This window comes from Sclerotinia sclerotiorum, genomic scaffold (assembly GCF_000146945.2).
Source record: "Sclerotinia sclerotiorum 1980 UF-70 scaffold_21 genomic scaffold, whole genome shotgun sequence".
NCBI classification, from domain to species: Eukaryota; Fungi; Ascomycota; class Leotiomycetes; order Helotiales; family Sclerotiniaceae; genus Sclerotinia; species Sclerotinia sclerotiorum.
Window position 1 is genome coordinate 604,105 of NW_001820815.1, and position 15,881 is coordinate 619,985.

Here is a 15,881-nt window from a genome sequence, read left to right on the forward strand (position 1 = left end):
ACGATCAAGATCAACAAACAATCGCCGCCACATTTCTAAGAAATAATTGTTGATGGTGGGGTGGGGGTAAAGGATATTGTCCGTAACAACATGCGATATGTGTCAATCGTTTTGTGTGGATGTGACCAAGCTTTTTATGCCGGTATTTCATTTTATTTTCAATCTAGGCGCCTTTGACTTTACACTTCAACTTTCTTAAAACTTTGCAAACGCATGCAGGCTCATCGTTTTGTCCCCAGACTGCCAGCGAGGCTATTGTTACTTGGCGACATTTGCAAGGCACTGTTGTGGGAAGCCTATTTGGGTACATGCCTCAGTTCCTTCCACAACATGTTAGCTTCGGAGAGTTGAAAAGGCAGTGATATCACCTACCCTGAAGCTACTCAACCAGACCGAAGTTCTTGGTGATTTCAATTTCAACGGCATTGACAGTCAACAGCTGTCGACGGTTGAGGTGTGCTCCCAGCTTTTGAGCATTGATAAAATCTCCACCAAGAACATGCCCTTCACCCAAATCTTGGTGTTGGAGCAGTTGAAGTATCACAACAAAGAGCCGAAATTGGTAGAACGCAAAATTTAGACTCTAACGGTAAAACAGATGAAGTTGATCATGGACATGGATGTTTTATATATTCCTATATCTCGTCTTCAATACTATGATTTCGCTTTCCAACAACGCCGAAAGCAGCTTCTTGCTATAATAACTGAAGATCGGATGCAGCTCGCCCTTCTCCACACTGGAAGGCCATATCGGAGGATGAGAACAAGTTCACTAGAACCAGCTAAAGGAATATACCGGCTATCTCTCAAGCTGCTGATTTAATTAAGGTTTGGGCTTAGCTTTGCGGAAATCCTCAATCAAATGCAACCAAGACTGAGTGGGGTATAGATTGGGAAATAGGCATCACAGTCTACCACACGAATTCAACTCACCAGTGCCTAGTGACAAGAACCATTTGTTCGTTTCAAATGTCACTAAACAAGATAGTTTCTCAACGAAAAATGCATGAGCTCAAAGTTGCTTACCATTGGGGTATCCCTAAAGCAGCATTAAGAATTTCGCTCCGGAAGAGGGAAAGAGAATACTTACTACTGATGAGCTCGAATATATCCGGAACAGCGAAATATTCATGCGTAACCGATTATCTATGATGATATAATACGGCTGTTGGGTCATTCTGCAGTACAACGAGACTAAACGGAGCCTGCCATTGATTTTAAACTTTTTCGCCAACCAAAGATTGTTATTCGTTCAGCTACGGAGACATCACTTTGCCGGTAAAACGAACTCTTTAATGGATTTAAGGCTTGACACATCAGACTTCTGTCCCTATTAGTGATGGACTTCGTGATCTTTTGATGGGATGATCAAGAATAGTTCGAAGATATTGAGCCATAGGAAAAGAAATTTACTTCCAGATGCCTTTACTTGATACTTGATATGCAATCAAAACCATTTCATCGGCACTCGGGTGTGGCAGCACCACGATAGCCCAATCAATCTTGGGTGCAGCTAACGGATATTCTATTGGAGCTTGATTCGACCCAATGTAGTGACGGTAGAACAGGTCTCGATTACATTTTCAAAGTTGCAATACCAGAGATGTGGACTTTCACATTCATTAACACAGGGGCAAATAAAGCAGAGATATCGACCAAAACTTGGCCGTTCAACACACTATTTAAGACCGCCAACAACAGTCTAAGATGGAAGAGAGCCAGTTTCTCCAGCAGTCCTCAAAATCAAAACGAGAACTTGCGAGTATGGAAGCTTACTACGGCAATAAGAAGATATTTGAGATCTTCGGGTACTGGACTGCATGCTTTGATTGTGTCGGAACATGGTCATATAATTTTACCCCGCATTCGTACATAACCTCTTCCTTCTATTCTAGTAGTAACCCAGCATCAATTACAATGCAATATTGTCCATTTGTTTTGGGTACTGTTTTTATCCCCACCACATCAACAAATTGGCATATCCAGTTCAAAAGACGAGGTTGCACGGAATACTCACCTCAAGCAGGTACGCCAAAAAACACTCTGTTAATGGTGGGAATCACAACTCGTATATGGCAAGCGGGTATTCACTCAAGGAGGAATCTTGGGTGCAAGCTCTTGGAATGATCCCGAAAGAGAATCGAATTATCCAAAGACACGCGACGATATCTCAGCCTTTATTGGAAAACATTTGACCGGACAAAGTGTCGAAAGGAGTTTCCGATACGGAATGAAATGCAAAATGAGGTTATGAACGAGACTGCAGCGTGTTCGCCACTCAAGAAATTCTAAGGGACACTAATCCTTTACGAGGCACCACTTGTCAAGGGTTGGAACGAATATTGACCTATCTCAGAATAATCGTTAATCCATACATCAGCTCCAGTTAGCCTATAGCACTATTTCAGGGTTCTCCAGTCAGGAAGTGAGGCACAGCGGGTTTATACTACTAGCACAGGATTTTCACGACTTGATTATATTCTGTTTTTGAAACCGAAGAAAGGCTGGTCGTAATGTATGGAATGATCACTAATGTCGTCCCAAAAATGTTGCATCCGCAGTTGTCATTTGTGATGGCTACTCAATAAAGTCGAACCATGTTGGTATCACCAGCTGCCGCAAAGTACTACACTAAGTCCATGTTGCAATGATCTAATCACTCCTCAGCAAAGATCTTAAGTTCTTGTACGGAGGCCAATATTGGAAGTTGAAGAAAGAGGTTATTGTCTATAAATGGTTTAGCTAACGGATATCTATACAAACATATCCTTGGAATTATCATCCTATCAAAGATATTTGAACTTCCCATAGCGCTACCAGCCAATCCCCAGGTCTTTCAATTGGTGGTTTTGTCAATTTTCAAGCTGAAGTACATCGCATCGAGAACTAATAGATAGCCTGATGCCTTTGTAGGCTGAGAGAGCATCATACACACGTATTACAAGGATAGGGATGGCATCATGGCCGGGATGGAATCTACGGCGTACACTTCTAGATTTTCAGGCAACCAATACAAAAACCACCAAATATTCTCGGTTGCACCAACTCTCTAGTAGGAAACGCAGTGTTTAGAAGCACAAAAGTGCCAAGTTCGAACAAAGGCAAAAAGATGGGGTGTTGAAATAGGACAAAATAATATTCCACGACCAGGATGAAGAAGGAACAATTCGAGCTAAGCCACGACTGAGAACATTCGCATTAGCATTCGTCATAGGGAGTACGAGGCTATGGATAACACGGTGAAAGAATTTGGGGGATCTCAGCGAAGCTTCATATTGGATGCTACAAAACTCAAAGTTCTTTACCAATATGAGGTAGCGCGCAGAATGTCACATGAAGAATTTGCAGCGTTCTGCGAGAATTAGCGAGCCTCCATACAAGCTGTGACGGCTCTTCTGACGCTTTTCATTCACAAAGGGATGGCCTCGTCGCGAGTTATTGTAGTTCTGATTTCAAAGAAGCAAATCAACAAGCCATTCATTACTCCTAAAATGGAACAAAACACGAGCGCAGCTGAACACGTCACGTTAGTATGTTCTCTTGATAAAGCTCTATATAATGACGAGGACTCGATATCTTGTCACAACCAGCCCATCAGTTTCTGTATGTCACATGCTAAGCGGAGCAATATCTATCGGATTTCTTGGAGCCAGATTATCATTTTTATACTGTCGTCCAAGGATCCATTTTTGAAGACTCAAGTTCAAGTATGTACTCTGGTTTTTCAAGCTTAAATTACAATTGTGTCTAGAACAAAATGCCCACTCGTTAGAAATCTCCAGGGTTTCAACAGAAGAGCAAGAGTATTTTTACAGCCATTAGTAAAGGAACATCATATTGCAATTATCCCGATGAACGGGGATAACATAGGCTACTAGAGATGTCAAAAAAAAGAATTGGAACGAAAAAGAATATGCCAACGGATGACAAAACCTTTGAGGGAGTGATTTTGGAGCAGTCTGAGTAACTACTATTATGGAGAGAGGTCTGCGCGCATGATTTAAAAGTCGTTCACCCAGACGTAGAAGATTCTAGAATCTTCACTTCCTTTGATGATGGTCGGGACTTCTTTGCAATCATTGTGCAGGAATCCTTCCGATGACCCTGGTGTGGGTTCATGCAAATCTCACGAATGCGAATTATTTCGGTAAATATACACCCACAGCATACGATTCCGCACAAAGTAGATTTGAGGAATGTGGATAGAGAGACATTCAAGTCAAATCGCGGAGTGGAATATATGGAAATTGATGCTGGGATATTACTTGCAAATCTCTCCTCGAAATAGCTAACAGCTGCTCACTATACCCATCGATACCTCTTTCGCTGCTCTTATCATTCTTGCATTTGAAAGGTGCTACACAGGATTGGCCCACCAGCAACTGAGCATCGAATACATTATTTTTCACTTTAAAGTCAAAGTCGGAAGTCATTTCCAGTGCGCCCTAAAATGCTGGACTTGCGATGGGAAGCCCATCAATTAGATCTACCCTACGACATTACACCGTTGAGATACTGAGAGATATTGTCAGTGTTTGGTAACATATGCAGGATAAGAAACACAAGCACTTGCAGCAAGCAAATGAACATTTTGTTGGGGTAATAAGCAACCCTCCATTGCCAATACGATATTCTATCGCATTACCTATTATCCTGGTATAGTTGCGATAAATAGTGAATGGTTGCATTGATGGGGACATGCGATTGTCTTTTAATGTTTGCTTACCTTACCAGCGTACTGCATCATCGTTTTATTCTGGGTTGGGTATGATTATTAAGATATCAAACTTGGTGCGATGTACGCTGGCTTTGTTGGTCAAAACATGTTGAAATTCGAGAGTAGCGGATTAGAGATGTTTCAACGAGGAACAAGTGATTAAATTCCATCAATCAAGAAGGGCGTGAAGGTCACAACAATAATGAAGTGCGTGATATGCAATCGTGTAGGATATAAGTCATTTCAAGAGCGGAAAGGAAGAAAGAATAACAAGGACAGAAAGGAAGGGAAGAATATAGTTAAGTGACGGAAAGGAATCAAAGTGAAAGGTTTCCACTTATGACACGCTCCTGTTAACTACAGCCAAACTCTGACACATGCAAAGGGCGTCACCATGTGGAAAATCCTCGTTGGGATGCTCAGCGGTTCGGGTTTGTGATCACATACACTTCATCAATTTCGATGTCCAAGGTAACCTTATTGAAGCGCGAAGATTTGAAGAAGCAAAGATTTATCCAATCAAAAAAGATAAATTGCAAAATCTACCAAATGCGGAGCTATAAGGGCCGAAGTTATTTGATGGGAAAAGAGATCTGATATTTATTAGTGCAATGATGAGTAGCTTTGAAGTTGAGGGAGGATGGTATTCATATGGTGAAGGTAAGGGGGTTGTTGCTGTATGGTCATTTTTCTAGACTTGAGATATTTCAGTTTGTACTGTGTCGAATATCAAGTCTAAACATCAAGTCTAAACATCAAGTCTAAATATCAAGTCTAAATGTCAAGTCCAAATCACATATTAAGAATATCTTATAAGATGTATTGTAATTCGTAAGAAGTGTAATTTAATTATACTCATAAATCATCCTTCATCACGTTGTTCCTTCGCTGCGAGATCTCACCATATAGACAAGAAACAACATCCATCATCATCATCCATCACTCCGGGGACATTTGACACTCTCCGATTTGTGAAGGATCTTATATCCCAGCAGAAATGAGGGATTGATAATGTTCAGATCGAAGTCTTAGCATGAGAACTCAATTTTCAGTATATTTTTACCCTTTAGCTCGCTGGGATGAGATAAAGTAATCTTATAAATTCTCCGACGACGTTCTATATACATCTGGAAGATTAATTACCCTAAAATTCTAAATTTTTTTGAACAGAACACTTTAGATTCCATTGCGCCGGCCGGATCTAACTGCACATCGATATACTACCCGGTAATCGCGTCTGCATAGCTACCGATGGCTGTATACTGCAAATACCAAAATATCATAAATAGAAAATGATAAATATCCCCAACAATCTATCCTTCGAAAACGCAGTATCTCACTAGTCTACGAATCACAGTTTCTAAACCTTTGACCAATACTGCGCGTCTCAAATGAGAGAAAATACTCATCTGTTCTGCATCTGGAGCAACTAAAAAGTCAATTTAGCCATACGCATTACTCAAATGATTGATTGGAGCTGAGATTTTGGCAACCCCAGGCTGTAAGTAGAAAAAGAAGTTACTCAATGATATTTTTGGAATAGCTGCGGGTTATATATCATATATTCCTTAGTCTGAAAAATAACAACTTTGCACAGGGCACTATGAGGGTGACCAATAGCTACAGCGTTGATGTGGGGCTTAATTCTCTTTTCGGATGGGGCTTTGCGTACTTAATGAGAGTGCGTCGCTCAGTATGAGCAAGTCATTGAGAATTCGTAAATACTAAATTGATATCAAAACGAATTCAGGACTACTAGGCACATATGTCGAGTTTTGCAAGAAATTATCCCTTGTGCAGTCCAATCCCCATCGTATTTCCTATCACGGCAAAGATATTACCTGCCATCTTTTGCATGCATCATACGATCACCAGATGAGATTAGTCAGGGACTCATATTCGATCTCGTAGTCCTATACACGATTATCCCGATAAGAAGATTGAGGAGACAATCCTAATTCGATATCTTCAGAGCTGGAGGAAATACAGCACAAATCGTGATTAAAGAAATAATAAGCCATCTGATAAAGTACGGGTAGGAAATCCCACAATCAAGTAATCTCTGTAAAAAAGCCTACACGATAATTTTCCAGAAATTTTTTACTACTCATCCAAACCCCTTAGGCGTTCAGGAACATTCTTCGTAAGATCTTACATACTTGATCGCATGGGGCTAGGGTAGCATCGAGCGTGCAATCACTCGGTGGATGCCAAAGAAAAGATTTAAGCATCTAATCCTCATCGCGATCGGATGTTAAGCCCAAGCCGCATCAATTTTACTACCGAGCTTAGAGGTAGCACGGGTGAATGTAATCGTTCCTATATGTGACGATTCAGCCATCGAATAATTCTCTACTGTTATCAAGCACGCAGTGAGCAAACACCAACACCATGTCTGTAACTAAGGGATGTAAGATCTTAGAAATTCCGCCATAATTCTGCAGGTGCTAAGTAATAGATACAAAGTCCAGAGCACATTCAAAGAAAGTTGCTCAGTTGCTCATCTCTAACACAAGGATTCGATATTCGAGGTCATGATTTATATTTAGCGGAAAGGCAGTATGCGTTTGAAGATTCTGACCTCTTAGAATCTACACAACCTTCTCGCTCGCGATTTTGATTTGCTTATTTCATTATCCTCCCAGGCTGGTATCTAAGGCAGCATATCCCAATCAAATCACACAGCAGGAAATATATTTCCAGACGCATTGAAAAATACCGCACTTCCCATGGCAAGGAGACAATATCTCTCAATCTTGGTGGATCCGAAAAATCGGCATCATGCCGAACATGAAGAATACCGAAAGATTCGTCAGAGCATGGCCGACATGGATGAAATCTGAGCAGAGGAACCCATTTACCTCCTCGAGATTTACTGCAATCCCGCATATTCATTCCTACATCCGTCAAAAAGCCCATTACTTGTGGGTGCTGCCACGCTACACCACGTGAATTTCAAGCCGAAAAAAGGGCCTGAAAGTACCAGAAACCACACAGCACCCATTATTTTCTAGTTTCTCATGATCCAGTAAAGCGGTACATGTGGCAGACGATTCCAAAAGCTGGATGTTACTGTGCTAATTCAACAGATCGAAACGAAAGAAGAAAAAGCACAAATTGTTGAGCGCGAAATGATTGTGAAGTTAGCTAGCTAGTTAGCTCGCTTTCTATCAATGCTACCTAATGACATCTACCCCTCCAAAAAGCTGATTAACTAAGAGTTGACTCACTTTATTTTGAATCGAGTTAGGCAATTCGATTGAAAAGGAGTTCGTGGCTGTGTGGCTGTCTGTCTTTGATATTATGAGGGAGGAGCATAAATAGCTGCAATCATATTATCTGTTTGCTAGTAACAAAAAAGAGTATGAAAGAGATCACCAAAAAAAAAAAGATAAGTTTAGGAGATTGGTCTTTGTTTTGATTTTCAAATTGTAAGATCTTGTTTTATGAGGAAATTTTTAGGTTTTAATACTCAAATATCAATATTAGCTGATATTTTGATAATTCCTGTCGCATCGCCCCCAGCTTTCAAAGGCATCCAAACCTCATCGGTGTCTTATTAAAATTCACTGGGATGACCGGGTAAGATTATACAACCATTAATTTTTAGATATTTTAGAGTAATTAGAAGAAAGATTATCACTACTGTAGGAGCAAAATTTGAATTACCACCGGGGGAAATGATTATTGTCGCGTCATCACATGATCCAACGTACTAACTTTATAAATAATCTTTACTCGTAGTTGACGGCTTGTATTCTAGATATATAACTTTTATAGTCTCAATCTATATCAACTGTAGTTGTTTTAACTATAGCAATTATGCATCACTAGGTATAGAGAGACCAATAACATAATAACTCCAGGAGCTTATGGAGAAATGACTACCTCCGGTTATGTTTTTAAATAGTCTAAGCAAAACATGCCTTAATGTTGTAGTATCAAACAATCAGTATCAATAGAACGAGGCCTCTGAGAACAACAGTCGGACCCAGATGTGAAGTGCTTCTGTTGTGTTTGACCACCATTGGTCGTCACGGCGGACTATAGCATCTCCCTCAACCATGGTGGTACTTGCGATCAGCAACTGATGTATTATCTCTTTGGAAGTTAAAGAGTTAGCCAACCCCAAAAATCGAATGTCGAAAATGGGATTAAAAAACTTAAGTGCCAAGAGACGAGCTTACTTGTCTTCCGGACGCGAAAGATGGTATGTCACTTCTATGTGAAACGAATAGTCTTACTGTAGTACAAATATCAGACAACCAAGAACGGAAGAGAACTCTCTACGACTGCAAAGATATAAAGGAATAAGGCTGACTCTCGCATGAATAGAAAGGCATGCACAAGCAACCTTAATAATCACACTAAACAGGACAGGACATGCCGTCAGCACGGGACATGAACTCACATCTCACCCCGCCTCACACACGGCATTAGAAATAGTGCCCAGCACAGCGAGCGACCAAACAAGTTCCAAGCCCAGTACCAGCCATGCGAAGCGGGGACCCGACGAAGATCATACATAGCATTATCAGACAGGCTTTTCCAGAAGCGATATCGGTAGATGCAAAGAATCAAAGGAAAGACAAGGTGCCAAGAACTCACATTGGTCACTTGATACCTGTGAAAGATCCCCGAGTATGTATCATATCGGCATTTGTAGAGTTGTATTACATGCACGAAGGAGATTACGTTGATACCGCCGTTCCTTAGCTGATATATAAATGTACGGATGGTAGGTACTGGTATCGTGTGTGATTAGGATTAGGTGCCGTATACTTATTTACCTTCATCGTGGATCTATCTGCGCGCGCATAAGAATATTCTCCGCATGCAGTAAAGAAGGAGAATAGAACGGAAACACACAGATAAGCAACAATATGCAGGAAAGCCGGATTATTCTCACTCGAGTGGCTACACGAGCACGTGATCTGATTCGAATTTTGGGATGAAGTGGATTGAACTGGATGAACCAAGCTGAGTTTGTGTTGCCCGGATACTGTCAATTTGAAGACGTTTATGGCGGAAATAAATGAGTTTGAAGAATGTAAGAGTCATCAGATTGAATGAAAGTCATGAAAAGAAAAAGGTTAGAGCATGCAGAAATTTACTAATAGAGGAAGATCTTCGTACTTTAGCTTCAAAAATTCTGTTTTGATCTCCACTTCTAATCAGTTATCAGTGATCACCTTTTTAACAGTGTGGCCTATGGATGTCGAATGAGTGGTTAAGGTTAAATCAGCGATTGAAGAATCTTGGAATCATTCATACAGCTGGCTAGGCGAGGTAGTTTTCATTCATCATCGCTTTCGAGTTGGATGGATGTATTATCGCTAAAGTTCATCGTGTAAAGGAAAGAGAGGAAATAGTCTCGATATATTCCCCCGAGTATTCCGGCATATACTTAGGTACTTATCTCTTAAATATATTCCCCAAATCATTCATGGCATTAAAAACATGCCACCTTGAACCCATTGTAACCCTCAAATTCATCCATCAACCAAACAGAATGATGCCCACATACTCCGTCCACAACATGGATGAAAAATAAGCCTTGTAAGCGCCGAAGCGATGGACTTTCCTCTTTATTTTGCATGTGGTGCAGGACGGACAGGGAATCCCCTCTATGGAGAAATAATTCATACATGCCATGCTCCGGGGAGGGTGTATGCGTAATGCGCATGAAGAAGATGTGATAGATACAAACGGGAGTTTGTACTTGTAGATTCGGGAGTTTTGGGTGGGAAGGTTCAGGGAGGAAGATACTCGAGTATGTGATGCCATTTTTGATAATGTGATTAATGATCGACGATGATATTATACCCAATATTATTGAATAAAGGAGTACTCTGTGAATACTCACAGAGGCCCCAAAGATATAAATACCAAAGATCTCCTATTGTAGAACCTTAGGATTTATTGAGGTGGGGGCGATTTTTCACCTCGGAATTGTCATTCGCATCTCGGTTTCCCTTTTCGCCCCCTTCATTACCTAGGTATTATTCACTGTCAGGTTTCTAACTACACTAAGTAGTATGGATGAATCTCGGAAATGGCCTAAAACAACGGTTTCGGTAGTAGTAAACTAGGGAGACTATAATTTATTAGACTATTACTATCAGACCAGGTAGTTAAAACTCTATTAACAACGGTTCCGCTAAAAATTGTTCCATTAAAACTTGCTCCATATTCTTCAACTTTTGCATAAAAATTCATATGTTAGACGCTGTGACTTGGAAATAGCCTTACACATGTAGCGTACCGCATTAATCATTAAACATAAGAAAATGAAAAGTTTGCACTAAAAGCTTACTTTTTAATGTCTTCTTCAACTCCCGTAAATCATGTACATTTCGTCAATCACTCTCGTGGTATCGTGGACACATGTCATCCATACAGAGATCATCATACTAATTTAGGGGGGAGTTTAAACCAAGGAAGAGGGACCTCGGGCGGGAAGGGAAACCGGGGGCGTACCTGAGTTAACAGCGGTTGGTTGGATGCTCGTGATAACCGGATACTTTACCATCGATCGATCAAACTCGGTGCCAAATAGGGCGAGGCCATTCAGGAGAAGATTTTATGAGGTGGTGAAGATTTTATGAGGGAGCGTAGCATTAGGTTAGTTGGAGGGAATAGGGTAGTACGGAGTGCTGGATAATGGATGGATGGATTTTATGTACGGTGTGCGTGTGTGTGCAAATCTGGATGACAGTGATGAATAATTTAATTTAATCAAAGCAATTGATTTCTTGCAGTTTGTAAGGGGAACTAATAACTGTATGATGCTCGAGTAGTTGGGGTCCGCATTGATGGTTGGGTTACACTGTTGTTGCATTGCCGAGTAAGAATATCTATACTCCGTAGTCTGCCTGCAGGAGCTGGATAAATATGAATTTCTTCAATGTCAAATTCAACAGTTGGTCTCATCACATACAGTTAATTGAAGCAAAGCAAAGCAATCGTGATCTTCATGTCTTTATATATAGAATTCACGTAAATTGTGCATTGTGCAGCCAGCCATTACACCCACATGGAACAATGGACAATCCCCAGAGATAAAACAAGCAATGTTCTATATATCTACTGGGTAACCATAAGGCTTAAGCAATAAATAGATCGATCTACTCGAGCATAGTCTTTTTCATACTAGATGCAAGTAACTTGAATAAAAACAAGAATTTTCATTGGTGAAAATCAAAGAAAAATTGATACTCGATTTTTATATTGCACCTGGGATTTTTAGTCATCATGTTCGCATAAATGAACGATGACACTGATGAATAATAGTAATAAAAATTGAAAAGGGCAAAGTCAGTCAGCCACTCAGAACACGCAAATTATCTCACTGGGTACACCTAGATCACTTTCCCACTACCGGTGTATGTATGTATTATTCTTACTAGGGGAAACCTTCCTATAACACACACATACCTTTCTGCAGTCTGTGAAGTGAAGAGTACTTGAAGTGAAGGATTGAAATCTCGCTCGTCTAAAGCAAAAGAGAGAAGAAAAAAAAAGGTCTAAGCACAAGGCACAAGGGAAAAAGGAAAACACAACCACCACTTAAAGGCATTATTACCTCTTCTATACAATAAACCCTATCCACAACCATCAAACACATCATCCAAATCATTCAAGTTGATCACTCTTTCAACTTCTTGAATGGTTTCAACACAGAAATATTAACCTTTTCGATCAACTTATGCCTGATCCAAGGTTAATTTATCATTTGCCTTAATCTTTTGGAGGGAGGAAGGAAGATTATACCCGTTTATTGCATTTAGGACGTTTCCGAAGCTTCCATTCAAGCTGGCTCGGATTATTCCTCTGGGTCAGCAATCCACCAGGTGGTCGCATGCCTCGTCCTCCACCCAACTCGAAGCGACAGCAAGGTGCTGCGAATGTGCGCGATACGAGACATGATAATGGGCTGGTAGGTCCAGGGAAGAGGGTACCTCGACAAAAGAGTAATGGACATATGAACGGTCATGCGAACTCCTCCGAATCCATCTCATCAACACCACCACCTTCGACCCCACCACCTACAAATGGACACGCAAAATTACCCGGACAAGCAGACAATACATCAGAAAATAAGTTGGGAGGGGAGATGGTGAGGAGGACTTCAGTGGGTGGCCATTCAGATTCATCTCAAGATGTTTACAATGTTCCCACGATTTCTTTCCCACAAGAAAATCATCGCCATATCAACGTAAATTCTGCCAAAAATCCCTCTGTCCATCGCGATTCCGGTCCGTTGCATTATGCGAAGACTGTCTTGACATCCTGCCCGATCTCTGATACCTTGGCCATCCTTATTGTCCTTCTCCAGGTCCCACCCGCTTTCTTGACGATTATCCAGTTACTGTTCGCCACCTTGACATTCGTTCCTCCATCCACAGCTGCTACTACTGGAATAAGCTTCATCGATATGTTCGAGGGAACAACTGGCACGCCATCATTGGCAACGATTTTGGTGGTTGATGCACTATTTCTCTTGACCTGGGTTTTCTTATATGGGCCTGTGCAAGAGTTTATTCTACAATTTGCTCAATCTGTGATCGCATTGACCTTGGGAGGAGGTATCAGTGGAAAGGAAGCTGGGATGAAGAACGTGTTTCTCTGTTTTGGTTACATAGGACTCTCGCATTATGCTTCTACTAACAACCTTAAACCTACTGGGCTTCGATCAATATTCTCATTTCCACGAAGTTTTTTCGGACCATTCAACCTTGAAGACCCTCTCGAATCGATACCAATACATAGCGCGAATTGGAAAGACCTGATACCGATTTGGGTTAGAAACATCCTTGCCGTTCATATCCTTGCACAGGGTGTTGTGCGGTATATTCGAGATTTATATTTTAGGAGTCAAAAACGCGATCATGCAGCATCTACTTTGGGTGACCCTGAAGCAGCTAAAGGATCCGCCGATGGAGGTAATGACTCTTCTAGTACAAACCCACAAACGCCGGATAACGAAGCTGTAACTTCACTACATGCTAGCAGTACAGCCATTACAACCAGGAAAAAGAGAAAACAAAGCGCACAAGTTCGTATACAACAGCCTCTATGGGCAGCCTTAGCAAGTACAAAAATTGTCATGGTCAAAGAGTACGAGACATCACACGCAGCTGCGGAATCGGCAGGTACCAATGCAACAGATGCTAGTAATCTCGGAAATGCACCTTTCAGTACCGAGCCAGAACGAATATGGATCACCAATGTTGGGTCCGATACAGTTTTATTCAGTACCAGTTATTTTCCCAAGTACATAATTCCGGAAGAGAACCAAGAGCATGGAGATGGGTCAGCTGTAAATTCGAGGATGCCTATCTTTGTTAGGGTTAATCAAGCACATTGGCAACCTACGAGGATGGAGCCTAGCGTTGATCCTAGCTTACCTGCTGGACCAAACACGTGTTGGGATGGTGAGATTTTCGGGCTTGCACCTTCGAGCAGCTATGAGATTGAATTTTTCAACAGTGTTAGCAGCAGAATCATTTTTTGTACCAGTGTCAAAACCCTTTCTACTCCTTCGGATACTACAGCTACCGCCTCCCTCTCACCTCTTCCTCCTCAAATATCAGGACGACCAGGGTCTCCAAGTACCACTATCAAACAATCAATCATCGCATCCGAGACCAAACTTCTCGAAGAACGCACTCGCCAAAAACGCGAACGTAAAGACCAACGCACTAAACTCAGTACGCTTCGTAAAGATATTGAGAAGCTCACCAATATCATAACCTCATCAGGTGGTAATGATGATCGTCAACGTCAAAAAATTCAACAAATCAATCTTCACATTAAACAGGCAGATGATGCCATTGCTGCCATCCAAGCTGAGATTGATATTGCCGATCGGTTACCATCCGCGTCAAGAGATTCTGATTATATTTCTGCAAAGCAAACGTATCGAATGCAGAAAGATCTTTACGAAAAAGCCAAATCCGACTTCATAAACAAAAAGAAGGAGAATGAAAAGCCAATCGCAGCTTTGAGCGCCGAACTTCTTAACAGAGAACGTCAATCTGAGAAATTGGAAGCCCGATCCATCAAACTTACTCATCAAGCAGATGATCTTCGCGAAGCTAACACCAAAGGGTTAAACGAAGTTCAACGTAAGGAAAAGCAAAGAAAGGATAAAGATGAGGAAAGGAAAATGGTCGAGGCGAGTTGGTCTGAGTATAACACAAAGGCACAACTTCAACTCCATCATCATACTGAGAGCCTTAATCTCATGTATCAATACATCGACCAATGGAGCTTTGCCTTACAACAACATCAACAAGAAACAAATCAAGTTTATTCCAATCCTAGTCCTTGGACTACCGCCCCTGACAGCTCAATGCCTGGATTTCCTGCATACGCTCCGATTTCAAATATGGTATCGGTTATGCCTCAAATGGGTGGATCAATGGCAATGCCACAGTCCACACGACCAAGAGGTAGAAGTTCAAGCATGCTAAGTAATGAGAGTGGTTTTACCCAAGGACCCGAATCCGATGAAGAACATACTCCATTCTATGGACCACATATTCAATCTCAATCTCAATATTCTCCATATCATCTCAATCAATCACCAAGTCCCTTTGCTTCTTTCCGCAATATAGCATCATCTCAATTCCAACAAAACGAATCATTAAACTGGCCTCCAACACGCAAGGGTTCTGGTTCAGGTGATGGATTAGGTTCCAGAAGTGGAAGTTCGAGAGGTAGTATTGGGGATCCTAAGAGTCCCACTCCAGGACATGCTCATTTACCTTTACCTATTGGTGCGGGATCTGGGTTAGGAGGTGGAAGTTTGAGGGGTTTGAGACATTTTTGGGATAATTGATTTGTAGGCATGATTTGATTTGCTGTGCTTGCTGGATTGTGAAGGATGTTCGCAAGGGAGATTCGATTGAACTGCTCAGATATAATATCAATGAACTAGATTGATTGATGGTTGTTGATGACGGAGTTTAAGTGATGTGTGGAAATTTTGATGTTGATCTGATGGACTGTAGTGAGAATGGCTGGACTGAATCGAGACTGGCTGATCGTGATGGACATAGAAGCGATATTGGCATAGCATAGCAGCAATAAAATGAAGCTTGCAAGTTTTTTATTTTCTCTATTTTGATTTGTCTGAGATTCTGAGACCGTGAACCGC

General features: G+C 41.2%; 5 protein-coding genes across 5 annotated transcripts; 2 read left to right on the forward strand and 3 right to left on the reverse strand.

The window, feature by feature from the left end:
* Window positions 1–163: 163 nt before the first annotated feature.
* Window positions 164–1,177, reverse strand: SS1G_12579 (predicted protein; the record flags this gene model as incomplete). The annotated part of the gene is made up of 5 exons (XM_001586542.1): window positions 164–296; window positions 384–516; window positions 934–975; window positions 1,027–1,039; window positions 1,091–1,177. 5 exons carry the CDS (start codon window positions 1,175–1,177, stop codon window positions 164–166), a joined length of 408 nt encoding a protein of 135 aa, XP_001586592.1.
* A 3,037-nt stretch (window positions 1,178–4,214) lies between these two features.
* On the reverse strand, window positions 4,215–4,433 carry SS1G_12580 (predicted protein; the record flags this gene model as incomplete). Its single annotated transcript, XM_001586543.1, has 1 exon — window positions 4,215–4,433. One exon carries the CDS (start codon window positions 4,431–4,433, stop codon window positions 4,215–4,217), a length of 219 nt encoding a protein of 72 aa, XP_001586593.1.
* A 3,065-nt stretch (window positions 4,434–7,498) lies between these two features.
* SS1G_12581 (predicted protein) lies at window positions 7,499–7,872 on the forward strand (the record flags this gene model as incomplete). Its single annotated transcript, XM_001586544.1, has 2 exons — window positions 7,499–7,645; window positions 7,807–7,872. 2 exons carry the CDS (start codon window positions 7,499–7,501, stop codon window positions 7,870–7,872), a joined length of 213 nt encoding a protein of 70 aa, XP_001586594.1.
* Window positions 7,873–8,672: 800 nt separating this feature from the next.
* On the reverse strand, window positions 8,673–8,783 carry SS1G_12582 (predicted protein; the record flags this gene model as incomplete). The annotated part of the gene is made up of 1 exon (XM_001586545.1): window positions 8,673–8,783. One exon carries the CDS (start codon window positions 8,781–8,783, stop codon window positions 8,673–8,675), a length of 111 nt encoding a protein of 36 aa, XP_001586595.1.
* A 3,795-nt stretch (window positions 8,784–12,578) lies between these two features.
* Window positions 12,579–15,563, forward strand: SS1G_12583 (hypothetical protein; the record flags this gene model as incomplete). Its single annotated transcript, XM_001586546.1, has 1 exon — window positions 12,579–15,563. One exon carries the CDS (start codon window positions 12,579–12,581, stop codon window positions 15,561–15,563), a length of 2,985 nt encoding a protein of 994 aa, XP_001586596.1.
* Window positions 15,564–15,881: the final 318 nt, after the last annotated feature.